We start from the raw sequence: 22980 nt of genomic DNA, 5'->3' as shown, positions 1-22980 counted from the left end.
CTGTTTCTAATCACAGTAAATGAAGATTTTTCTGGCTAGCACAGTACCTCCCTTTCTAGCTAACCACAGCTGATATAATATAAGGATGCAATTTTTCTGGCACTTCAAAAGCTCATTCCAGAGGTACAGCAAAACTGATCTCAGACAGAACAGACATGACTGAGTCATCTACAGAGGTTACTATTCACACTGACTGTACTTTAAACAATTTTCCCTTTTCTTTGTTTTTACTATTAACTAGCTCTCAGATACCAAGGCTAATACTGCAGCAGCATGAACATGTACTAGCTGTCCAGCTGGTGTTGAACTTTTGTTGTTTTGTTTGGTTTTTCTCTGATTGTATCCAAAAACAATGTCAAACTCTAATAGAAGCATATAAAAATTGGTAAAAAAAGAATTAATTTCTACTTACTCTCTTCTCCACAAACACAGACTCCATAATTTAACACCAAGTGTTTGTAAGAAAGCTGGCTCATCATACTTGCTGCTTCAAAAAAGGACTTTTTGGAAAGAGAGGGAGAGATTGACAAAGAAAACACATCAGTAAAAACAAAGCCCCAAATTTCTAATAAATTTACTAAAACAAGTTTTTAAAAACATTTCAACTATCTCTTTGCAAAGGCCCTATGTAACATATTGTATCTTGTTTGTTGTTGGTTTGTGTTTGGCAACTGTTTCTTGTTTGGTTGGTTTTTGCTTCAGTATTTTTGTTGTGGAGGTTTTTTCCAAATTTTCTTTTTCTAAATAACTGGTGGTACACATTCCAGACAGGTTAACAACCTATTTTTCTCTGCCAGCAAATGTATCTCAACATTTTTTAAATAATATTTTTTTCCATGTCAATTACCTAGGTAAATTGAAGGCAAATTTATCATACACTATTCACTTTCTAATTTATTCTGCCATATGCACTGTTCAGTTTCCAATTTATTTCTTTGTAGCACATTATTAAGTTAAAACAAAAAATTATTATGTAATTCATCCACTACTGCAAGACCTTTTCCAACTTTTTCAGGAAAGTTTCAAATACTTTTATTGTTTTCTTTATTTTTTTAATCTGTTCAGTGGCATCTCCACCTACACTTGCTTGTGTACTGATTATTCACCCAACAAAGTGAAGTGAAAGTGAGAACATTTTCCTTCAGGTGACTATATCTTCTTTTATATTCTCTGAACTTTTAGTAACTGATTCATACTTTAGAATATAAATTTATTACCTATGTTATTAAAAGCAGTATTATAAAGTTACATTACTATAATAAACACTACTACATCTTGTGAAATTCAGTTCTCACATACAGAGTCTTGGGCTTGATTACACTACTAACTTTAGTTTTTGCACAAAAGCATTTCAGATCTGCTAAAAGCACCACTCAAAAAGTGAGAAGGCTCAGTGATTATGGATGAATCCATGTATGGCAAGTTTTTCTCATACATAAATACTTCTGATTACTTGATTTTATTGGAAAATCTGAAGACAGTCTACCTACAGGATGCGTTTTTCCATAAATGGTCCCTTGTCTGTAAATAATGACGTTACTGGTTAAGACAATCCTGTGGCCATACCACCCCTCCTCTGGTACTTTAATTGTACAAATTACCTGTTCTCCAGATCTCAATGGGTAGTTCTGAATTCTCTCACAGGTGGTGGGAACAGGGGAAATAAAGTACAAAGGTGTACTTCCCAAAGCCAGTCTCAAATCCATACTCCCAGTGCCACAAGTCTAAGCATGAGCTTGGTTCAACAAACAACTCTACCACACAAATACTCATTTATGAAGTAAATGGGTAATGCTTATGAAAAGAAGAAGAGTAATGCTCAGCATAGCATGGACAAATATTATATAGCAGTCAACAATCACACCAACCTCAGAGTAGTTTCTGTGCACTTTATCCAGCACCTTTAAAAGAACTTCAGTTTGATGGAGCTGGCCATAGTCTCCCACTTCTTTCCTTACACCTTTGAAAATCTTAGTAAATGTGCCCTGTCCAAGACTCTCCTCCTAAAAGGAAGGAAGGATACAGACAGAAATAAAATCAAAAATATCTGCCTGTTTTAAAAGACATCTTTAGAATCCCTCCCTGCATAAGCATATGCAAGTCTTTAGAGGTGTGCTGGCTGTAGAGTCCAGCTGAGAAGGAAAGGAAGCAACTATATCAGAAACATCTTAAATTTTTGCTTGTTTTTTATTGATTACTCAAGGATCTCAGAAAACAACTTGCTGCAAGAACCAGAGAGGAAGCAATTCCATTAAATATGCATTTAGACATCTCTAGAACCAAATAACTGTTATTGCAGTCAAAACAATGCTTCTTAATTATAAAAAAAATAGTTATTTGCATTACTGAAAAATAAAAGAAATTATTTTCCACAACTATAAGGAAAGATTACAGCAAAATCTCCTAGCTCAGATAAGATTCTTTTAAACACACACCGAGGTTTTTAAAACTTGGTGTATATTAAACCCAAAATCTGCAGTAGAAAAAGCAACAAACTGACTTACGAATATCAAGTCCTCATTACGGATTTTGTGAAAAACCATCTGATTGACATTATTGTGTCTCTGTAGCATAGGTGATGAAGGTACATCAGAAACACTATTGCTTCTGAAGACTAGAAGATTTGATTTATCTGGGAGAAGAAAGAGGGAAAGGAAAACACAAGTAAATTTGTAAAATATAAAACTAAACCAATACTGTTTCAGAATGGTTACTAATGAGGGGCTCCTGATTCAACACAAACAAGATACCACATTGAGATCAGTGTATTTTAAAAGCCATACAGCATTAAACTGAAATGAAAGTCTGATATTTTCTAATCAGCAAAATCATCTAGGTTCACTCATGAGTTTTATGTTTCTTTTGACAAACATTATGAAAATATTCCTAGCTCCTTTCACATTTTAACTGCTGCACTATTTGTAATAACAATTGAGGATGGAAAAGGGGATGTAAGTTACCTTCTCTTATAATACAAAGTCGAGCAAGTCTGATACTAAAACTAAATCTGAAAAGTATCTCTTTGTGGGTATCTGCTCATATCCACGATTATATTTATTCAATAATTTATCATTCTGATGCATATAAATTTTTATTTTAATGGAATAATGTTAAAATTTTATTCTCTATAATGTGCATACATATTTACTTTTTACATAGTTTCTAAAGTTTTGAATCCATTGGCTACTTTCAATCAAATCTGAGAGAAGTAAAAGTTGTATCATATAGTCTGTTCTGGCAAGATTGTCTTTAAATAAGAACTTTAATAAAGACAAAGACAATATTAAACTGTACATAGTACTACTTAGAAGGCCAGATATTTAAAGATTTCATAAATGAGAAAGATATTAATATGAAAGATAGGGAAAAAATTAAATGCAAATGCAAGAAAAACCCCCTCCTCAGGCAGAAGCCCTATTCCATGTGTATTTTTTTAGTGTTAAAAAGGAGCTGAAACCACACTGCAGACTTGACATAGCTCAGCTAAGATCAACAATGACAGAAATTCACTAACATTGTTGGTTCCATTGCCTATGGAAGTATTGTCAGTGATAAATAATTCATTTAGTAGCTCTTTCCTTCTCAAGACATGAAAACACTTGACGTAAGAAAAAATGCTGCTGCACACAATCCACTGCAATTAAGAAACCGGTTTTGCTTCTAATCACAAAACTGGTTACCATGATTACTTCTGGAAGACTATCTTACACCAAAATTTTGCAGACACCATGACTGGAAACTATGATTAAGAAGATGAATAAACAGATCAGTGAAATTAAAAAAACCCCACACAAATGTATCACAAAATATTTTGAGTTGGAGGGGATCACAAGGTAAAGGTCAGATCTCTTGTCTCATGAAAGAAACCTTTTCTTTTAGAGTGGAGGATATTCCACTACTACTTAGTCTCATACAAAGCACTTAAGAGTGTTTTATTACCTGATCCATATTACATGCTTTCCAAAAGACAAAGAATCTTGGATCATAGAATATCCTGATTTGGAAGTGATCCACAGGGATTATCAAGTCCAGCTCCCGGCCCGGCACAGGACCATCCCCAGAAGTCACACCATGCACCTGAGAGCATTGTCCAAACACTTCTTGAACTCTGTCAGGCTGGTGCTGTGACCACTGCCCTGGGGAGCCTCTTCCAGGGCCCAGCCACCCTCTGGGTGAAAAAGCTTTTTCTAATACCCAACCTAAACCTCCCCTGACACAGATTCAGGCCATTCCCTTGGGTCCTTTCACTGTCACCACAGAGAAGAGATCAGTGCCTGCCCCTCCCCTTCCCCTCATGAGGAAGTTTTAACTGCAGTGAGGTGTCTCCTCATTCCCCTCTTCTCCAGGCTGAACAGAAAAACTGACTTCAGCCACTCCTCATACAGCTTCCCCTCCAAATCCTTCACCATCCTCATGGTCCTCCTTTGGGCACTCTCCAGTAGCTTTATCTCTCTCTTATTGTGGCACCCAAACCAGCTCCCAGCACTCGAGGTGAGGCTGCCCCAGAGCAGAGCACAGCAGGACAATCCTCTCCCTTGCCTGGCTGGCCATGCTGTCCCTGATGCTTGGCTCTCCTGGTCGCCAGGGCACCGCTGACCCATGTTCAGCTTGCCACAGACCAGGAGCTCCAGGTCCCTTTCCATGGCACTGCTCTCCAGCAACTCATTCCCCAGTCTGTACATCCAGGGTTGCCCCACCCCAGCTGCAGAATCTGACATTTTCCTTCATATGAAACTTAATATGGCAGGTGATTGCCCCATTCTCTGAGGTGTCTTTAAAGGGCTCCCCTGCCTTCAAGGGTACCAATAGTTCTTCTCAGTTTTGTATCATGCATCTACCTGAGAGTCATTTAGTATTAACTTATTTTTAAGTCTTTAATCTAGAAAATAGAAAACTTTCTGCTTAGAAATAATCTCTCTCTTACCTTTTGGTTTTGGAGGACAGCATTTGATGAACTGGAAAATTATGCTGTCTGAACGGACAGTTTCTGTCTGGTAACAGGTCAAGAGATCCTTAAGATTACTAAAACTTCTCTTGGTTCCACTAAGATTATATTCTCCGTTCTCATTCTTCGTAATTAAGCAGTGCTTATAATCTGTAGTACTGTCACGCTGCAGAAAATTTTTCCATTAAAAATGAAATTAATATTTAATATTTGAAAGCTTATCTAAATGTATAGCACTCTACTAATTAGAGAAAGGATGCTTCAGTAAAATATGATCATAATCTGTTATTTTGTTCTCACTATGTAATATTGATTCTGAGAAAACATGACTCTACTCCCATCACTGGAACTAGCGTGTTGATGCTAGAGAAAAACAAATGTTAATGAAATCTGAAAAGATGGAGCTGAGAAAACAGATAATGGATCCTCGGAAAAATCCTTCAGAGCTATTAAGGAAAGCTCATTCACCCTGACATGGGCTTAAATCAAAACAAAATGTTGTTGGAAGAAATAGCCCTATTGCTTATACTCCATGTTTGTTTGGCAGGCATTTGGAGATCTCAGCTGTAATTTTGCTTTCGTATCATCTCCAGCACAGTTCTAAGAAATTACTTCCTAATATGTATTTTTAATATGCACTGAATTATTTTCACAAAGATTCTTGAAAAGATACCATTAAACATTTTTAAGTAAGATGAACTCTTAATAGTGCTTTTGTGATGCTGTATCTCAATCCTGCAACAAATGTTTCAACAAATTCTGAATATAAAAAGTCTTCCAATGACTTGCACAAGTCTCAGAAAAAGAAAAAAAAGTTGCAGTAAAGTCATTTACAGGCAATGGTAGTCTTCTCTCACAAGCTTGACTCTCAACTTTGCCTCTCTAAGCTTGTTCAGGAACTGATTTCTTTGTCTACAAAATTCCCTACCAAACATACCTCAATGACTGGACATAACATTTCTCCATTCACACATCAGCATTACTTGGTCATTTTCAGAGATGTACCTATCTCTGACAGTATTAGCAAACTTGCTAGCTCACTGTATACCAGCAGGAAAATTCTAGTATTACCTTTCCTAGCTAAAAACACAAAGGAAGCTCTGCTCATGTAATTAAAGATAAATCCATTCTTGAAACAAGATCATGAAAGTATTTAACAGCAATAATAAAGCATTATATCATCACTAGCTGCCAGAGAGAACAGGTACATCTGGTTCTCTAAGTACCATATGCATTTCCAAGGTGGCTTTCTCTCCAGCTAACAACAGAAATACCCAGGAGACTTGTGTTGATGTAACAGCTGCCAAATAATATGGCTGGCCCAGTACTGGTGATGAGGACAAGACCCAAACCCAGAAGAACCTGTGAAGGAGGCACTCTCAGGTTGTCAAAGGCTGTATAACCAATCTAATGAAGCCTCACTTGTGAGGTGGGAGGAGGTATGTGGAAAGCCCAGGGAAAAACTCAAGTAAAAACGTTAAAAAAATAGAAAACCCATCAGATTGCTTCAGCTCCATCTCCCAAATATCTATCCCAACATCACAGTCCCAAGATCCATGTCATTATCTCCAGAACTCTTAAGCTCTCTTCCCTTGGTCTCCAAGGAATATGGCATGTGCATTAGCAATTCTGTATCAACTCTGATGTTTCTCACAAGACCCTGAAAATCGCCCGGTCTGATAAAAGTAGCTATAGAATATACCAGACAAACATTTTGGAGGAAAATTCAGAATAATTTATTGAACATCTTAGGCTCATTGTTATATCACAACAAAAATTAAATAGGCATTAGGACAGAATACAAACCTCTATAGCAAAGGTAAGGAAGTATTTTTTAAAATCTTTAGGGCTGCAGCGAAGGACATAGAAACCAGTCTGATTACCCGCTTTCTTCAGTTTACTGATAGCAAAGTCCATGCTGCAGTAAAAAGAAAATGTTTAATATTGCATAATTGCAAAATGCAGGGACATAAGATGTTGAGTAATGAGCAATATTAACAAATATCTAAATAGAATAATTAAAACTTTCAATTTTGTACAGCTTTCTTTAAGATAATCTCTCTGCCCTTTATTTTCCAATATATAGGGTGATTGCTTATGTAGAGAGCAGCATATTAAAATTTTTTGATACTAAACCATCACAATTATTTATCCAATAAGACATGTTAAGGGCTAAAAAAGTATATTCCCCACAGCTTATGATATGATTTTAAACATGCATTATGAAAGAAGCTATAATAAAATTACCTAACAAATAAGCTTAAATTAGCAAAACATTTGTGTGGGTGAAAAAGGTGGGTTTAACCAGGAAAATGGCTAACAAGAAAAAAGAGCTGAAATAAAACAACATTCATTATTATTATAAGAAATAATTTCCTCTTAAACAAGCCTTGCTAACTCACTATTTCTATCCCTATCAAGGAATTATCTTTCCACTTAATTTTTATCACATGTCACAAAGGCACTGTATTTTACAAGTGAAAAATAAGATGAAAAATATAAAGCATTTTATGTTACATAAATGCAATTAAAAACATTTTAAGATGCCTACCACAGTTCACAGACAACTAAAGCTCATCTTCCAAAAAAAAATTGAATTGTCATATTACTAAAAAAAATACTTACAAAATTGGCCCATGACAGTTGCTTTGGATATTTTCAAGGACTGATGGTGGTACTACTTCTTTACAGAGATAATGATGGGCATCCGCTGTTAATCTGTAATATCCATCAATTAATGATACAAAGGAGAGAGCTTCTCTTAATGACTGAAATTCAGCCTCCTGTTAAATTGCCAGAGAACAATGTGGGGCAGGGAGGGAGAGAGAATTTCAATTTTTAATAGGCAACAAAAAATTCCTGAATATGTTAATGCTATAAAAGATATGCATAAACGTGCACATTAAAGACATTAATAAAAGCAGTTTTTAACTGATGCTTGTACCTTCTACCTTCTTGTTATGCTTCAAAACTTGATAGCAACCTTCAGTGTTCAATATCAAATCCAAACCAAAGAAAACAGAGAAGTTGTGGATGCCTTATCCCTGGAACAGGCTTTTGAGCAATCTGCTCTAATGAACTGTGTCATAGCCCATGGCAGGGGTGTTGGAACCAGCTGATTTTAAAGTCCCCCCCAACTCCAACTGTTCCATGATTCTATGAAATCTGCCTTAAAAAAAAAACCCTTAGTCTAAATAGATGAAACAGCAGAGGAATGCCAATATGAAAGCATTTGAAAGGGAAAAGCAAGTAGATACAAGTCAGCATGCAGATACCTGCTGCACTGCCAATACAGTCTGGTTCATTACCCTAAAGGAAAGCCTTCACTTATCAAAGATCTATATGTCTGCCTCCAAGCAGAAAAGAAAAATCTCCAGGAAAGTACCTGCCTGAAAACTTAACTACTAGTCAGCAAAAACTGGCATCCTCAGGTGGATCATAGACAGAAGATGATCTTTTACTGCTATGAAGACTGGTACACTGGAGAGGAGCAGGGAGAAAAATCGTGTGGTCAAAGGAAAATGGGTGTGAAAAAAGGTCTTATGCACAGTATGATTAACAGATAAAAACAGGGAAAAAATTACATCAATCTGCAACAACATATTAATTGCTGCAAGTAAAACAAAAACAGAGAAGCATTTTCTGAGTCATCCTAGGTTTCATTCAGTAGTGTAACCCAACAGAACAGAATTTAGTATGTGTTTGCCTGTGACACCAGCGACATACTTAGCTGAACACAATTATTTGGCAAGTTCTTTGCTAGAGAGCAATAAAAAGAGGTGTTTTTGAGTAAGTGTCAAGAATTTAGTGTCCAAACTCCTTTTTAAGAGGACCAGGACCGGAAACAACTGCAGCCCATGGTGCAGGCCACGGTGAGGCAGCTATGCCTCTGCAGCCCATGGAATTTCATAGTGCAGCAGAAATTCCCCTGCAGCCCCATGAAGAACCTCACATCACAGAAGGAGGATGTGCCTCAAGGAGCTTGTGACCCCACAGGAAGCCTACAGGGAAACATAGGTGTTGGCAGGATTTGTGGCCCCATAAGCCACTATGGAGCTGTGGAGAAGCCTGCTCCTGGAGAACTGCACTTTGTGGCAGTGACCAGCACTGGAGCAGTTCATGAAGAACTGCACCCTGTGGGAACAATTTGCATTGGAGAAGTTCATGGAGGACTCTCCACCATTGGAGGGATCCCTTGCTGGAGCAGGGGATGAGTTGAGGAAGACTGAGAGGCAAGGACAACATGCAATGAACTGACCACACCTCCCATTCTCAATGCTCTACACTGCTGAGGGGAAGGAAGTAGAGAATAAGGAATAAAATTGGCCCATAAAGAAGGGAGGGGTGGTGGGAAAATATTTTTAGGATTTTTTATTCTCATTACCCTACTCTGAAACAAATTCAATTAATTTCCCTGAGTCAATTCTGTTTTGTCCATGATGGTTAGTATGTCAGCGATATCTATCCTTATCTTGACCCACAAGCCTTTCATTGCATTTTCTCTCCTCTGTTCAAGCTGAAGAGGGGAGTGATTAGAGCAGATTCGGTGGGCACCTGGTGCCCAGCCAGGATCTGCCCACCCCACAATTCTGTGATAGTTATACCTGCTAGAAAGCCTAACTCAAATGCAAGGTTATAGTTCAAGTAAAAAACTTTTTACATTTGGATATAAAATATTTTCTTAAGATCTTCTTCAAAGAACTGTACACAGTAAAAGCAGTAACATTAATTTTGTCCTTATACTTATTTTGTATCATCATTCTTCAGAACATTTTGAAGCCTTTTTGAATGTGTTGGTCTCTAGCAGACAGCTTATCAGGACACCATGGAAACAGCACACTTGAGAACTAAAACCATGGACTCAGGTTTAAGACTAATATACAAAAGAACCAATCTGTGTGCCAGAAATTTTCCTCAGATGTAAACATCTCTTTCTATTTCATTTCAAGCACATAGCTTTGAATGCAGAAATCCTTTAGTGTTCTGATAACACCCCTTACACTGCTGACAGTGTTTAGTTTTATCTCATGCTTAATTAACGTAGTCATGGATTATACAATACTATGCATACAACAATCACACAGCTCGCTCAAAGCAGTATCTATTAGAAAGAACAGCAACCAAAGTAAACAGACCAGATTCTTGCTGTCTTGTTTGTGAATGGTGACAATTCTTCTCTCACTGGAGCCTTCTTGGCTTGCTTGTTTAATGCTGACATCAATGATATCAGGAAAATCACAGTACGTTTGTAAATCCTGCAACAAATATCATATAATTTCAGTAATAACATAAATGGCAATTAAAAACGCTCACCTATTTGCAGCATTGGAACTTCTACAACTCCGAACTCATAAGCTAACAACAAAGAGGATTATAAAACCTTAAACATGCCATTACAAGCAAATAAAGGATTTTTTTCTTTATGGAATCATCACTAGGAACATAAATTGAAGAACAGACAAAGATCCAGGAACCATGAACAGAAATATCCACATATGGGCTTGGGCTTTTATAATTGTAGATATTTCTTCACTCTGTAGTATTTTACGAACAGTGGAACATTTAGATTACCTTTTTGAGAAGTTGGTTTTTTTTTTGTGAGCTTATTATTGGCATCCTGATTAAACAAATTTAGAAACCTGTTAACAATACAAAATGTCATAACTTCATTCAGAGTGATACAAGCTGCAAATCTGTAGCTGGATGAAGAAAAAGTGTACGGTAGTCCTCTCAGTCCTATCTGCTTGTTCATTTGGTTGGTGAGAATGTAAACTTGCAAAACAAATTTCTTCACAATCTACTCCACATATGTCATTACATACAAATAAATAAAAATTATTTTTCAGTTCTGTATCTAAATAACAATTCATCAGTAAAGCTTACTGAAACAAGTTACAATCATGCTTACAAGCAACCATATTAATTAATCCAGTTTTCAAAACCAACTTTATAAATAGTTTCTTTACCAGTGAAAATATATGCAGTGTCTGTCAATAACAGGATGATAACATTTTTAATTATGAAAAAATAATTTGGCAATCTTTATAAAAAACATTATTCATTCAAACACTATGCTTACTAAAGGCTTGGTTGCCAAGCCCAAACAGCATAGTATGCATACACTTTGTACACCTAAAACTGGAAATTGCAGAATCTGACATTTATGACAGCTCCTGTCAGAGCAACTTGCATTTACAGGAAAATAAGGGAAAGCAGAGGGCTGATACATAGCAACTATTAATGAAGTAATTGTCAATCTACAAATATTTCAAGAACACCACACTTCAAAAAATATGGGTATGTAATCAGATTTACTTTTTGCTAAGTATTGAAAAAAACCACTCGCATATAGCATTTTTTACAAATTATTACAGCACACTATAGAAATACAACTTTTTGTACTTTGGTCTTGTCTGCTACATATTACAAATCAAAATTACCAAACCAATGCAATTATTTTGAAAAAAACACACATACTCCAGTTTGCCTTTACTTTGCATAACTCCCACACTCTCAATGTACACTGTTTTGAGTTTCTATCCGGTTTTGGTAAACTCAACATAATGAACAGTCACGATGGGAAATCTCTCACACACACACACAAAACAATACTAATAAATAAAAATGCAGCAGTATGTGATTACTAGCACTTATAGGAACCACTAAGCACCTAATTCCTGAAGAAAGACCATAGGGACTCCATAATCACACAGATGTCATTTTAAATTCACTAATTGAGACACTGGTAGGAGTCTAACTGCAGCAGGAAAGAGGTATAGGAAAATCTGCCTCTTGTTTGGAGTCCTTAGACCACTGCTTTCAAAGAAGATTTGGGGAATTTCTGCATTTTATCTACACCTGGGGGCATGGTCATTACATTTTCACATTTTTTATATGCCATTGTGAAGCAAAATTTGCCTACCAACTTTGCTTTAGGTAAATCAGAACTTCTAAAACAAGTTTAATACTCTGTTCTATAACAAGTTATTAAAATAATTTTTTAAAATTACCTGCTCTCCAAGTGTCTCACAGTCTTTAAGTTTTCCCCTTGAACATTGAATTCCACCATTTCCAGTTATTACAACGGTTGCAAAACTTTCCTCTCCAGAAGGACCTCCACCAGGTTCTTTTACTTCAAAAACCTCTGAATAGAAGGCAGGCTGAAGGGTTTCCAGATTTATGAGATACTTAAGTTTCAAGTTTCTGGCAGTAGCTTTGCATTGGCCAAACTGTTGTATAAATTTGCGGAACCTGTACCTTATTCTTTTTCGCGTCAAAATGTGGTAGTCTTGGATTTTTGCTCGCACACACTTAGGTAAAAACATTTTGTAGCTGTGAATACATAACCAGACAAAAAAAAACTACTAATTTTATCCATTAAATCCAGCAAAGATAATTAGTTCTGTGCTAAACAAGTCAACATTGAAAACACCTTTTCCTCTAAATGTACTGTTAGTTTTACAACTGTAGGACAACAAAAATCCTTTCTTAGATCTGTAGTATGTTCTTTCAAATAGAGCCCCCTGTCTTTTTCCATTTTCCATTTTTTCCTTCATTCAATTGCAACATAAACTACATGATGCATTTTCCGTAATTCAAAGATGTCTGTTCCTTCATTAGTGAAGTTCTAAGGTAAGGCAGCAGAAGTTACAAAATTGCTCTGTTTGGTGTAGAAATTGTAAAGAGGATACTGCATGGCAACCACATGGATAAAGGACAGATTTCCTGGCTGAAAATACAGGTGGTAGAATAAAAACTGTGGTTGGTTGTCACTGAAGTTCTATGTCAGGGACTCAGCTGGAGTAGAAACTGATATGATTGATACACCCAAGTGAGTTGATAAACTCAAGAAAGTTTAGCAGAGATCTGCCCAAGATGGTTAAGAGCCTGGAGCACATGACATGAGAGAAGAAGCATATGGGAGCTTGATTTGTTCAGCTTGGAGAAAAGTAGGCTCAAGTATGGTATTCTACTAATTGTCATCTATAAATATGAAAGGACAAGAGAGGATTATCAGTATCACAGAGGAGACTGATTAGGTACAGAGAAAATCTTTCACAATGACCGTGGTCATGCAGAGGACAAAGGAGTTACAGGGGAATCTCCATATCTGGACATTTTCAGAACTTGACTGGATGAGGTCCTGAGTCCCTTCATCTAACTTTGAATTCGACCCTGACAGGAACAGGGGCTTGGATCTGATGACATCCAGAAGGTGTCTCATCTAAAATTACTGCTTACATATTTTCCTCACACAAGAAGCTGCTGGCTTACCTTTCATCAAGAGAGTCAAATCCATGTCTCCAAATCATTTATGGTCATCATGACACAAATTTTTTATTAATGTCTAGTTTATATAGGTAAAATTATGTAACTATTTTACATCAACACATCCGCTGCCAACAGGTGAACACCTTCTCCTAGACACTAACGTGCAAAAATACAATGTTTAGGCATGAGATAGATGTGAAACAGTTACAAATTACAGAATCACCTGACTGAATTGTAAATAGCCATTGGGGTTTGGTCCTTTTCTTTGGCCACTCTCATCATATCCAGAACAGCCATTCCAAGGCATTCTTCTTGTGTTTCGTGAGTAACAGGCATCTGTACCCATCCATCCAAAAAATCAGCTCGCCACTGAGAAAGAATGCAAGAAAGCAAATGAAACCTGGTGCACTGCTGCTTAACAAGAATAGAGGTTTGGGGTGCAGTTGTTGGGGGGAGCTGTGGTTGTGTTGCTTGATTGTTTATATTTGGTTTGTTTAGGGGGTTTTATTGGCTTGGTTCTTTAAAGACTGAATGACCTACTTCATCCGCAGAAAGATGTACTTATTCATAAGGAATACCAGCTGCTATCATGCTTAGAAGCACTGTTTTGAACTTCATCTCTCCAAATACACAATAGGGCATGGAATTTAATTTCCAGCTTGAGAGGGCTTCAGGCTTTCAAGAGCCTACAGAGTTACTAGGAGAAGATGGAAAGGGAATAGATGCTAATAACCCTCACCAATCTGCATTTAAAAACAGGAGAGCAAAGCATACCTGTGCGAATAGGTAAGACATAACAAGATCGTCAAGGACGGGGCTTTCTGCACCACGAAGAACGCCGTACCGGTATGCTCTGTTGCTGCCACTGCAATACCAGTGGGGAAAATAAAACCTGGTAGGAAATAAATTCAAGCAAATGTTAATAAACAGATATTTTGGTTACCAGCATCAGACATTACTGCTCTCAAATACATGTAACTAGTGCTGCTGATCTGGAGGACCACTATGAAACCCCAGTTACTCAATGAAGACTTCAGAATCCAGATCTTGATGTTTTAAAGTACTATAGTATTCAAGCAAGGTGATAAACTGTATTGAGAGGAATGAGAACCTTTGCTAAGTTATTTCCACTAATCAGAATACAGAGAATTTTATTAGTGCTTTCCAGTTTCCTTTGAAACAGTTCCCAAAAAAAAACACTTGGGCCAAATTATATAATGTAAATAAATTAAGCAATTTACAAAAGGAAAAGTGTGACTACAGTTTGAGTCGTCCACATTCAATTACAAGGTTAGGGAAAAACTGTTGTATTGCAGAAACATGTCTGACTATGCAGAACAATTACCCTGCATTTCAGAAACTACTACTTATTTCAAACAGGCAAGCACAGAGGAGATGAGATGTATCATTATTAAGAAAGCTTTTTACTTCTAATACGTTTTTATTGTTTGTTTCTTCAATCTGACACTGGTAAACATATTAGATAGAGAAAATTAATAAAGTACATAATTCAAATCACTCCAATATTTTTGATTCTTTTCGCTCCCTGTTTTCCAGAAAAAGCCAGCAATCTGTCCATAACTTCTAAGAAACTACAGTTCAAAAGTGTACAACATTTTATTTAGATTACCTTATCCGGTAAATTAGGATGAGCCTGGTTGTTTCATCCACATGGAAGATGTGATTTGGGGGATACCACATTCTGTCTGTTTCACTCATGAGTGCAAACATGTTATGATACACTGGAACAGTTTTCACAAAATATTTTAAAAATACTGTTAGTTAAAAGCAGCAGATTGCCACAGTGCTCTGCTACTATGGGCAACAGGTATCATCAGTACTGCCAACAACGCTGCAATCACAATCCCATAACCTGCAGGCTGCTTTGCCGGTTAAATTTTTCATTCTTCCTTTATGCTCTCTGACTGAAGACTCTGTTCACCTGTTGTCCCATATCCACTGTTAGATAACAAGATTTTCTCATTTTCTCTGTATGGCATTTAATAAAATGTCTTTTAGCCTCCCAGTTTAGAAACAGCTTACAACAGTAGATTTTTTTCCCGCCTTTCCAAAATCAGATCATTTGATTTGAGCATTGATTTTACAACTAAGCATTGATTTTAAGATTTTAGTCTGATTAAAAATTAGAAGTAAAGCAATACAAAGAAAATTGTAATGACTAGGACAACCACTAACCATTTCCATTTTAGTAACTCAGTTTACAACAAACCCAAACACATACTGTTAAAATAAAACAGAATTGGAAAATATTCTTTTCCCTCAACAACTTTGATTTATGCTAAGGGTAACAAGCAATCCTACTTAATCAGAAACTAAAAAAATCAGTTGAGCATCAACTCTTCAGGAGCACCAAAATTTTAATTTGACTTTAATGCTCCCTGCTGAAATACAGCCTACGACAGAGGGTTGTACTGTGCTGCAGTGTTATGCATCCCTGTGATGCCAGTGTTAGACCTGGAAAACAGGTTAACTTTCTGAAAACTGACAGCACAAAATGATGAACTGCAGGTATTGACATACATATTCTGAAGACAGAAAGAGACACAGGTCAAAAAGCCAGAGAGTAGGATGAAAAATTACAATGTCAAAGTTAGTGCAGGTCATATCTAAAGAAAACTTTACATTACAACAATATACTTTGGGGTAATAAGGCAAAAAAAAGAAGGAAAAACAAACAGGTAAAGACAATAAAAGTAACTTAAAATGACATTATGAGACAAAAGAATTCTGGGAAAAGGCAAAATACCAACACCCCTGCTCAAAGACTTAGAATGAAGGAATTGAAATTCTCACAAGAAGCCAGGAGAAATAAAAAATCCTTTATTTCTTTTTCTGTTCTGAACCACATGTAGGTAACTACTGAAAGGGGCAGACCCCACATTTCTTTCATCACATCTAGACAGCATGTAAGACAATCAGAAGAAACAACCAACCGATTCCACATATAAAACCACATAACCCTTTGGAATAAAACATATTTCAGTCTTAAACAGCAACTAGCTTATTAAATTTGATACAAAAGGGTTTGCTTCTATAGGGGTTTAGAAAGTGGGCTAAGAACTAGAGTTCTATTGCATATTTGTGAAGGTTAAACTGCTGAAATCTGTAGGCTAATAATCTGACACTTTCTTAAACCAAAGTTCTACAAAAACATACCAGAGCTGCAGGTGTTAACATATGATTTTCTAAGAAAAGGAGTCACAGACTTACAGGAAACTAGGGAAATGGAAAGCATTATATAAGGCAATGAAAGGGAAACCAAAATGAAACCAATCCCCTACAGGAATAATACTGAAGGGATAAGTAACTGAAAAATAGGCTGTAATCCTAAATGTTGCAAATTTATGCAACATTTGATGTTGTGCATACATCTTTGACATATTTGATCCATCCAAGTTTTGACGATTTTTTAATGGAGTTAAAAAGAAACCTACCCCGTACAACTAAACATGGTTCTCGTTTCATGTGTAAAGTGGGACAGACTATACTGTACTACATGTCAGCTGTCCATAAAGCAGTAACTTAGCAGTTACCAACTTAGCAGTTTTATGTCTGTGTGGTGTATGTATCCCAAACAATTTCAGATCAATTACAGTGTAATGTACGTGAGAATCACTAGCCTGTTTCATGACTATTGCTAGATGCTAAACACCATTCAGGGCAATGCTGAATATTTACTATATAGCTAGTGAGACCTAGCTAATACATTTACCCAAACTACTAACCATCCCGTCTACACTTACTGAACAACATTTCAAAACCATATTCTTAAATTCAAACGCTAAGCTGCTGTATTTGACCAAATACATTACAGACACCACAATCACCATGCCACCTCACACCTCAAAAAACCCCACACGGATTTCAAGATCCTACCATTGTCATTCTGAAACTTTAACCAAGACATGACCATGGTACTCCCCCTACAAATCAGAAGTACTTATATTAAGCCCTCCCCCTGCCACTGTCTTCCTTTGTATGAAAAGTAAACTGTTCACTCTTCCATCCCTCATATTTTGGCATTTATAGTTCTGAATGGTAACTTGCACCATTCACTGGCAGTATTTAATGACACAGAGATCATGCATATTTTTCAAGAAAAGGAGTTTCACTTTTTATCCCTTTCCCTTTAGAACTATTAATTCACTTTGCTCAACAATTGCTCAACAATTATAAAACAGAGCAAATCCCTTTATTAAATAGAGTCTTGAAAATTGTCCACAAAAATCTGACAAAAGCAGAGAACAGAAACTTCTCTTTTCATGTAATTCTTACCACCACTATTAACCGCAGGGTCTTTTAAAGTGAAGATAACTGCAGTATTCAAACATTTTCTCTAGAAACAATGAAAGTCTAAAAACTGGAGTGGGGAATAAAAGTCTTCTGCTGAAGCCTAGATATGTCAACAATAGCAAAAACTTAGGAGAAATATAAATGTAAGTGAAGGTAAGTAAAATCATAAGAGCCATTCACAACAGGTACTGAAAAGCCTCCCCTGGATTTTTGCACTGCATTAACCATGCTATCAGCTCAATCTGTGCGGGATTAGGAGAGAGGATAGTGACTCAGACGTAATTAATCAGAATTTTCACTGCTTTGTTTCTCCAGCAAGGGCTATCAAGTAAATTTTCTGGAATATTGCAATGACAAGATCTCTTTAAAATTTATTTATTTATTGCATAAGGCTAAAGAAATGAGTATATATATTTATATAAACATATAGTATATTCATACTATATAGTATATATTCATACTATATAGTATATACTACAGTCAAGTAACATTACAAAAGACTACAACACAGCATAAGTTTATACTTCAAACTTCTGTTTCAAACCTAAAAAAAAGTAGAGTCTTCTTTTCCTCATTATGATTTTAGAGCTTCACATCCAGACAAGTCTCACTACTTCATTTATCCTGAAGCAGCTAAGAAAACACAGTTTTTCTGTATTTCCTCCTTTATTGGCATCAGGAACCCTTTCTCCCATACAGTATATTTTCATAAGCTAATGTCCCTCTTCTAAGAAAAAATTAAAAAAGGGAAGTGTAAATCACAACAAGCCATGACACCACTATGAAATGTTAAAGTCATGCAGAGTCTGCATTAGAAATACTGTTGTATGAAACTCTCAACTCAAGCATGTAAGTTATTAGATATAAAAAGATGAAAGCAATTAGTTGAATGATTAATAAAAATCTCAAATTTTCTATATAAAAAGTCTAATACATACGTTAGTTCTCATACAGTTGGAAGTAAATAATTTAAAAATTATATAGCCCTGCATATACCAGATGGAAATTTGCTTGCCTTTTCTGACATAAAAATAGTATCTTGCATTATCATTCATACAAACTGGAGGCTTACCAAACCCTAAACATCACATTCAATGTCACTATCCTGTCAACAAAATGGTTTCTGAATAGTCAATCAAAGCTTCTATTTCTTTTCCTGGAAAAACAGAATTGCTCAGAGTTCTGATGAATTCATTCCCCAGCTAGTGGGGGAGAGCAGGGGGGCTGCATGTTCCAGATGAATTTTCAGGAAAGGCAATCACTTAAAGGAAGACAAACAAAGAAAAACCAAACAACAACACGACCTCACAATAACAAGCAAACACACACACACACTCACACACACATACACACAAAAAAAGGAAAAAAACAAAACCAAACAAAACCATCAAACAAAAAAAACCCCACCAACCCTCAGTGAACGGTTACACTCAACGACAACTCCCAGCTGTGTGAACACTGAGTCATGTCAATTCTGGAAATTCAGCATGCATAGAATTCCCTTGTTAACAGCACGGAATCTCTTCTCAAGCATAGAAGCAAAGATCACAGATCATAACATTATTCAATGCACTCTCTCCCTTGAAAACATTTCATTGACAGCAAACACTGCCACCATTTGCCACATTAAATGCTTTGAAACAGTGTTTTTACTCACTTATCATTAAAAACTCTCTGCCATTTTATGGTTTTCCAAGAGAGACCAGCATTTTTCAAGGTTGTACCATGGAAATTTTGACAAATTGCAAATTGCAAATTTGCAATTCAGATGGGTGAGAATTAAATTAAGATACACCTAACACAAAGATTCTGCAACTTCTAGAAAAATTTCTCTAATATATTTCATTTCTATCATCAGTTAGTTCCTCTAATACCACTCTCCCCCTCAGGCTAAGAATAATACCTTTTCTTCAATTTGGTGTGACATTTCTAATCTTTTACTTGGCAATTAATTAGCTAACATGCAAGAACTGAACCATGACTAACTCATCACTTTAAATTTAATTTCAAGACACCTTCTTTATTTTTGTATTTCTGCTTGGACAATGTGATAGTCACTTTTATGTACAGTTTTCCTTATAAAAATACAAATCCACAAAAATGTTTATATTTATTATATTTTCCCAAACCAGAAAACTGTTTTTAAATAAAGTTTAAAAAAAAAGGCCAAGCTTTTGCATGCATGTCAAACTGGCAGAAAAATATTTAGACAGACTAATATTTTTATAGCCAATACATACCAGATATGACGGATCTAAAGTCAAGTTAGCAGTGACTGGAAAATTTTAAATTGTTTGAACTGTTTAAAAGATACGTGACAAGACTCTCTGACTGCTGATGTTTGCCTAGATCCAGTCCTGCTTTGCCTCCCACAGCAGTCATACTTGGATATAATCAGCTCTGCTATCAAAAGATCTATCAGTTGTTCAGATCACAAAATTCATTAACAATTACCAAATTTGTTATATCTCAGTCTTGCTTACTACCCAAATCACTCCCTTCTTAACCAAGTATTCTGACTCACAGCTTGCTCCTGAAAGATGAGTCTTGCAAACAAACATTACATGACCGTATGGAGTCATATGTCCTGCTGTGCAACCAAAAAAATCCTCTCAGAAAAAAAAAAAAAAAGAATAATAAACAGTAAGAAGCAATGCCTCATGATTTAAGCATAAATGGTTGCTAAGAAAGAGAAAAAAACAAAAAGATGATCACTTTCATACCCAGAGATTATAGGAATGAATTTGTTTTATTAAAAAATTCAATGTACTTTTGCAAAGAAAGATGTTTGCACAAAATGCATATTTGAATTATTTTACTACAGATTTCAGCCCTGGTGTATGTTAGACTCTAGGTAAATGCAACAATTCAAAGGCATTCTTAGATATCAATGTATTATTTATTTATAATATACCGCCCTGTTATTTACACACTTTATTTCCTAAACCATTACAAAGAGTATCAACCACACACACAAACATTCATGTTATGTCTAACAGAACAGTTTCCTTCTGCAAAGTGATTAAGCATGTATAATATACAACATATGCATGTAACTTCCAGGACCAAACTGTTTTGCAGGGCTGCATCAGGAAGTAATTCATGCTATTTGCAGCTCCTGCTATGATTTAACTATTCAAACTGGGTCTTAGCTCAATGAAAGAAGACTTTCAGTTACAGGATGGTATACCCTCAAATTATTTGAAAAAACATGGCAGTCACCCAATTCAGCTTCACAACTATTCTAATGGGAACAGTTTTACAGTCTCCTGCTAACTACATCTGAAAGAACAGAGAAATTAGCACTTCAGTCTAAATGCCACCATTTTGATGAGCCTTGGATTGCTGAAAACTTTCTTGTAGGAAGCTGGATTTCACAGCTTCATGAGATAAACTGTTAGGTATATACTTACCACAAGCTTTACAGGCAACAGCACAAATCTCTTCTGCAACATATTCTCCAGCTGAAAATTGAAGGTAATCTCCTTCTGTCTTCCCAGGACAATGATAAAGGTACACTTGAAGCAATGGTTCTGTCTGCTTGGGTGCACTGCTATTTCCACGGACACCACCATTCTGGTGGACAGTAGAAGTTGCTGTACTTTCCATATTTGTCATTGTAAGACAAGCCATAGTTTGTTCTGGTTCTGTTCAGAGCATCTGCCTGAAAGAAATGTAAGAAATACTTCTTGACTAGCTGTACTTGGTTTTATTTGTAATATTCATATTCAGTGACAGTACTGTTCTGACACTGAAAAATCATTAGAATTTGAAGACAAGCAAGTAGCTTAGGTGGTTTACAAAAAGCTAAGTTTCTCTTCAATTTACTACATAGCCCTAGAGGAAAAGTAACTGACAGTATTAGAGGAAAAAAACAAAATATAAACTGGGAGTCCAGACAGAGGATTATCACTTTTCACTGGATTTTAAACAGCATGTGCTCACCTGCAACATGCTAATTAAACCCAAAAGCCAAAAGAATTGTTTTAATGAGATCTGTACAACTAATTTTACTCCCAATTTAAACTTAGAAGACAAAAAAAAAAAACTAGCACTGATGAAGAGAAGGATAGAAATAGCACCTTGTAGCTGAGTTTTCCTTGTAAACAGACACTTCAAAAAAGTGCTGAGATGAGAATCTAACAGACATGGTTTACACCTAGGAATGGGAGATCTTCCAAGACCACCTTCTTTCAGAAAAAAAAAATTTAATCTGCCATTAAAATAACAGTCCTATCTGATAAATGTAATCAAAGAAGACTAATAATATAATAAATAACCACAGACATACCTGATAATGAAAAAAAAAAGTTTAAAAATGTGAGATTAGACAGCATATTCCAAAAGCCAGTTGAAGAATATCTTTGCTTCTCTTTGACTGCATCATAATTTTAATTGGTATAATCCCTATCTAAGCTTTAAGACAAAAGCTTAGATAGCAGTCAAAAAGCTTGCTTTTTATTAGAAGTTATTCCAAGTAGCTACCACCTGGAATTCTGCATTTCTTATTCTGAAAATGCAGAATAGGTTCAAACAAGACAATTAAAAATATTTGATTTTTTAGAATCAGTATGGTTTGGGCCACAATAATGTTGCCCTGACGTCTCTTTCTCTTTGAGCTGAACAACCCTAACTGTCTCAGTCCTTCCTCATGGAAGAGGCACTCCAGCCCTCTGATTGTTTTTGTGGCCCTTCTCCGGACTCACTCCAAATGTTCCCTGTGCTAGGGGCCCCAGAGCTGGACACAGGACTCCAAGTGCAGTGCAAAACACAGAGGAGGAGAATCACGCCCCTTGACCTACTGGCAATGCTTCTTTGAATATGGTGAAATTGGTTTTCTGGGGTGCCAGCGCACATTGCCAGTTCACACCTCAGTTTTTATCTACCAGGATCCCCAAGCCCTCATCCACAGAGCTGCTCTCAAATCCATTCATCCTCCAGCCTGTACTGATCCTGGAGATTGCACTAAACTAAATGCTAGACCAGGTGCACATGGCGTTGTTGAACTTCATGAGTTTCCCATGGAATCACTTCTCAGGTCTGCCAAGGGGCCTCTGGATTGGTGTTCCTTCCCTCAGTCCCTTCAGCTGCACTAGTCAACTTGGCGTCATTCCCAAACTCACTAAGGGTCTGCATGTTGCTGCTTAAGATATTGAATGGTTAATAAATATATTGTACTTGAAAATGTAAATGCCTATGTTAAAAATATGTTTATTGTTCTGCATAGGCATATGGGTGTTATATTCTTAATGCATTATTTCAATAGCTTTTGTTTGTATTGAACTACGTTGCTTTATCAGCAAAGAGCTGTTTGGAACATGTCCTGGGGTATTTTTTTAAATTTTCTGTTCCTAACTAGAATTATCTAAGAAAGGATGAGTGTATGAATATTAATTAATGTGGGCTAAAGATGATGTGTGCTATGGAAACCACAACAGTTATATCAGCAG

General features: G+C 36.3%; 1 protein-coding gene across 1 annotated transcript in view; it reads right to left on the bottom strand.

Moving 5' to 3' along the window:
* The window catches only part of JAK2 (Janus kinase 2), a 56674-nt gene that overhangs the window by 24561 nt on the left and 9133 nt on the right, over positions 1-22980 (bottom strand). The window contains exons 2-14 of the mRNA XM_031060770.1: positions 20940-21194; positions 20632-20635; positions 14847-14962; positions 13991-14108; positions 13440-13585; positions 11956-12277; positions 10081-10200; positions 7571-7728; positions 6752-6863; positions 4925-5111; positions 2505-2632; positions 1869-2003; positions 413-500 (exon numbers count right to left, since the gene is read on the bottom strand). Coding sequence (XP_030916630.1) covers positions 413-500; positions 1869-2003; positions 2505-2632; positions 4925-5111; positions 6752-6863; positions 7571-7728; positions 10081-10200; positions 11956-12277; positions 13440-13585; positions 13991-14108; positions 14847-14962; positions 20632-20635; positions 20940-21163 — 1858 coding nt within the window. The 5' untranslated portion in view covers positions 21164-21194. The remainder of the gene's footprint in view (positions 1-412; positions 501-1868; positions 2004-2504; positions 2633-4924; positions 5112-6751; positions 6864-7570; positions 7729-10080; positions 10201-11955; positions 12278-13439; positions 13586-13990; positions 14109-14846; positions 14963-20631; positions 20636-20939; positions 21195-22980) is intronic.

Source organism: Geospiza fortis, unplaced genomic scaffold, assembly GCF_000277835.1.
Source record: "Geospiza fortis unplaced genomic scaffold, GeoFor_1.0 scaffold491, whole genome shotgun sequence".
NCBI classification, from domain to species: domain Eukaryota; kingdom Metazoa; phylum Chordata; class Aves; order Passeriformes; family Thraupidae; genus Geospiza; species Geospiza fortis.
The sequence above is the reverse complement of the archived record's forward strand: the minus strand, read 5'-3'. Positions and strand labels throughout refer to the sequence as shown.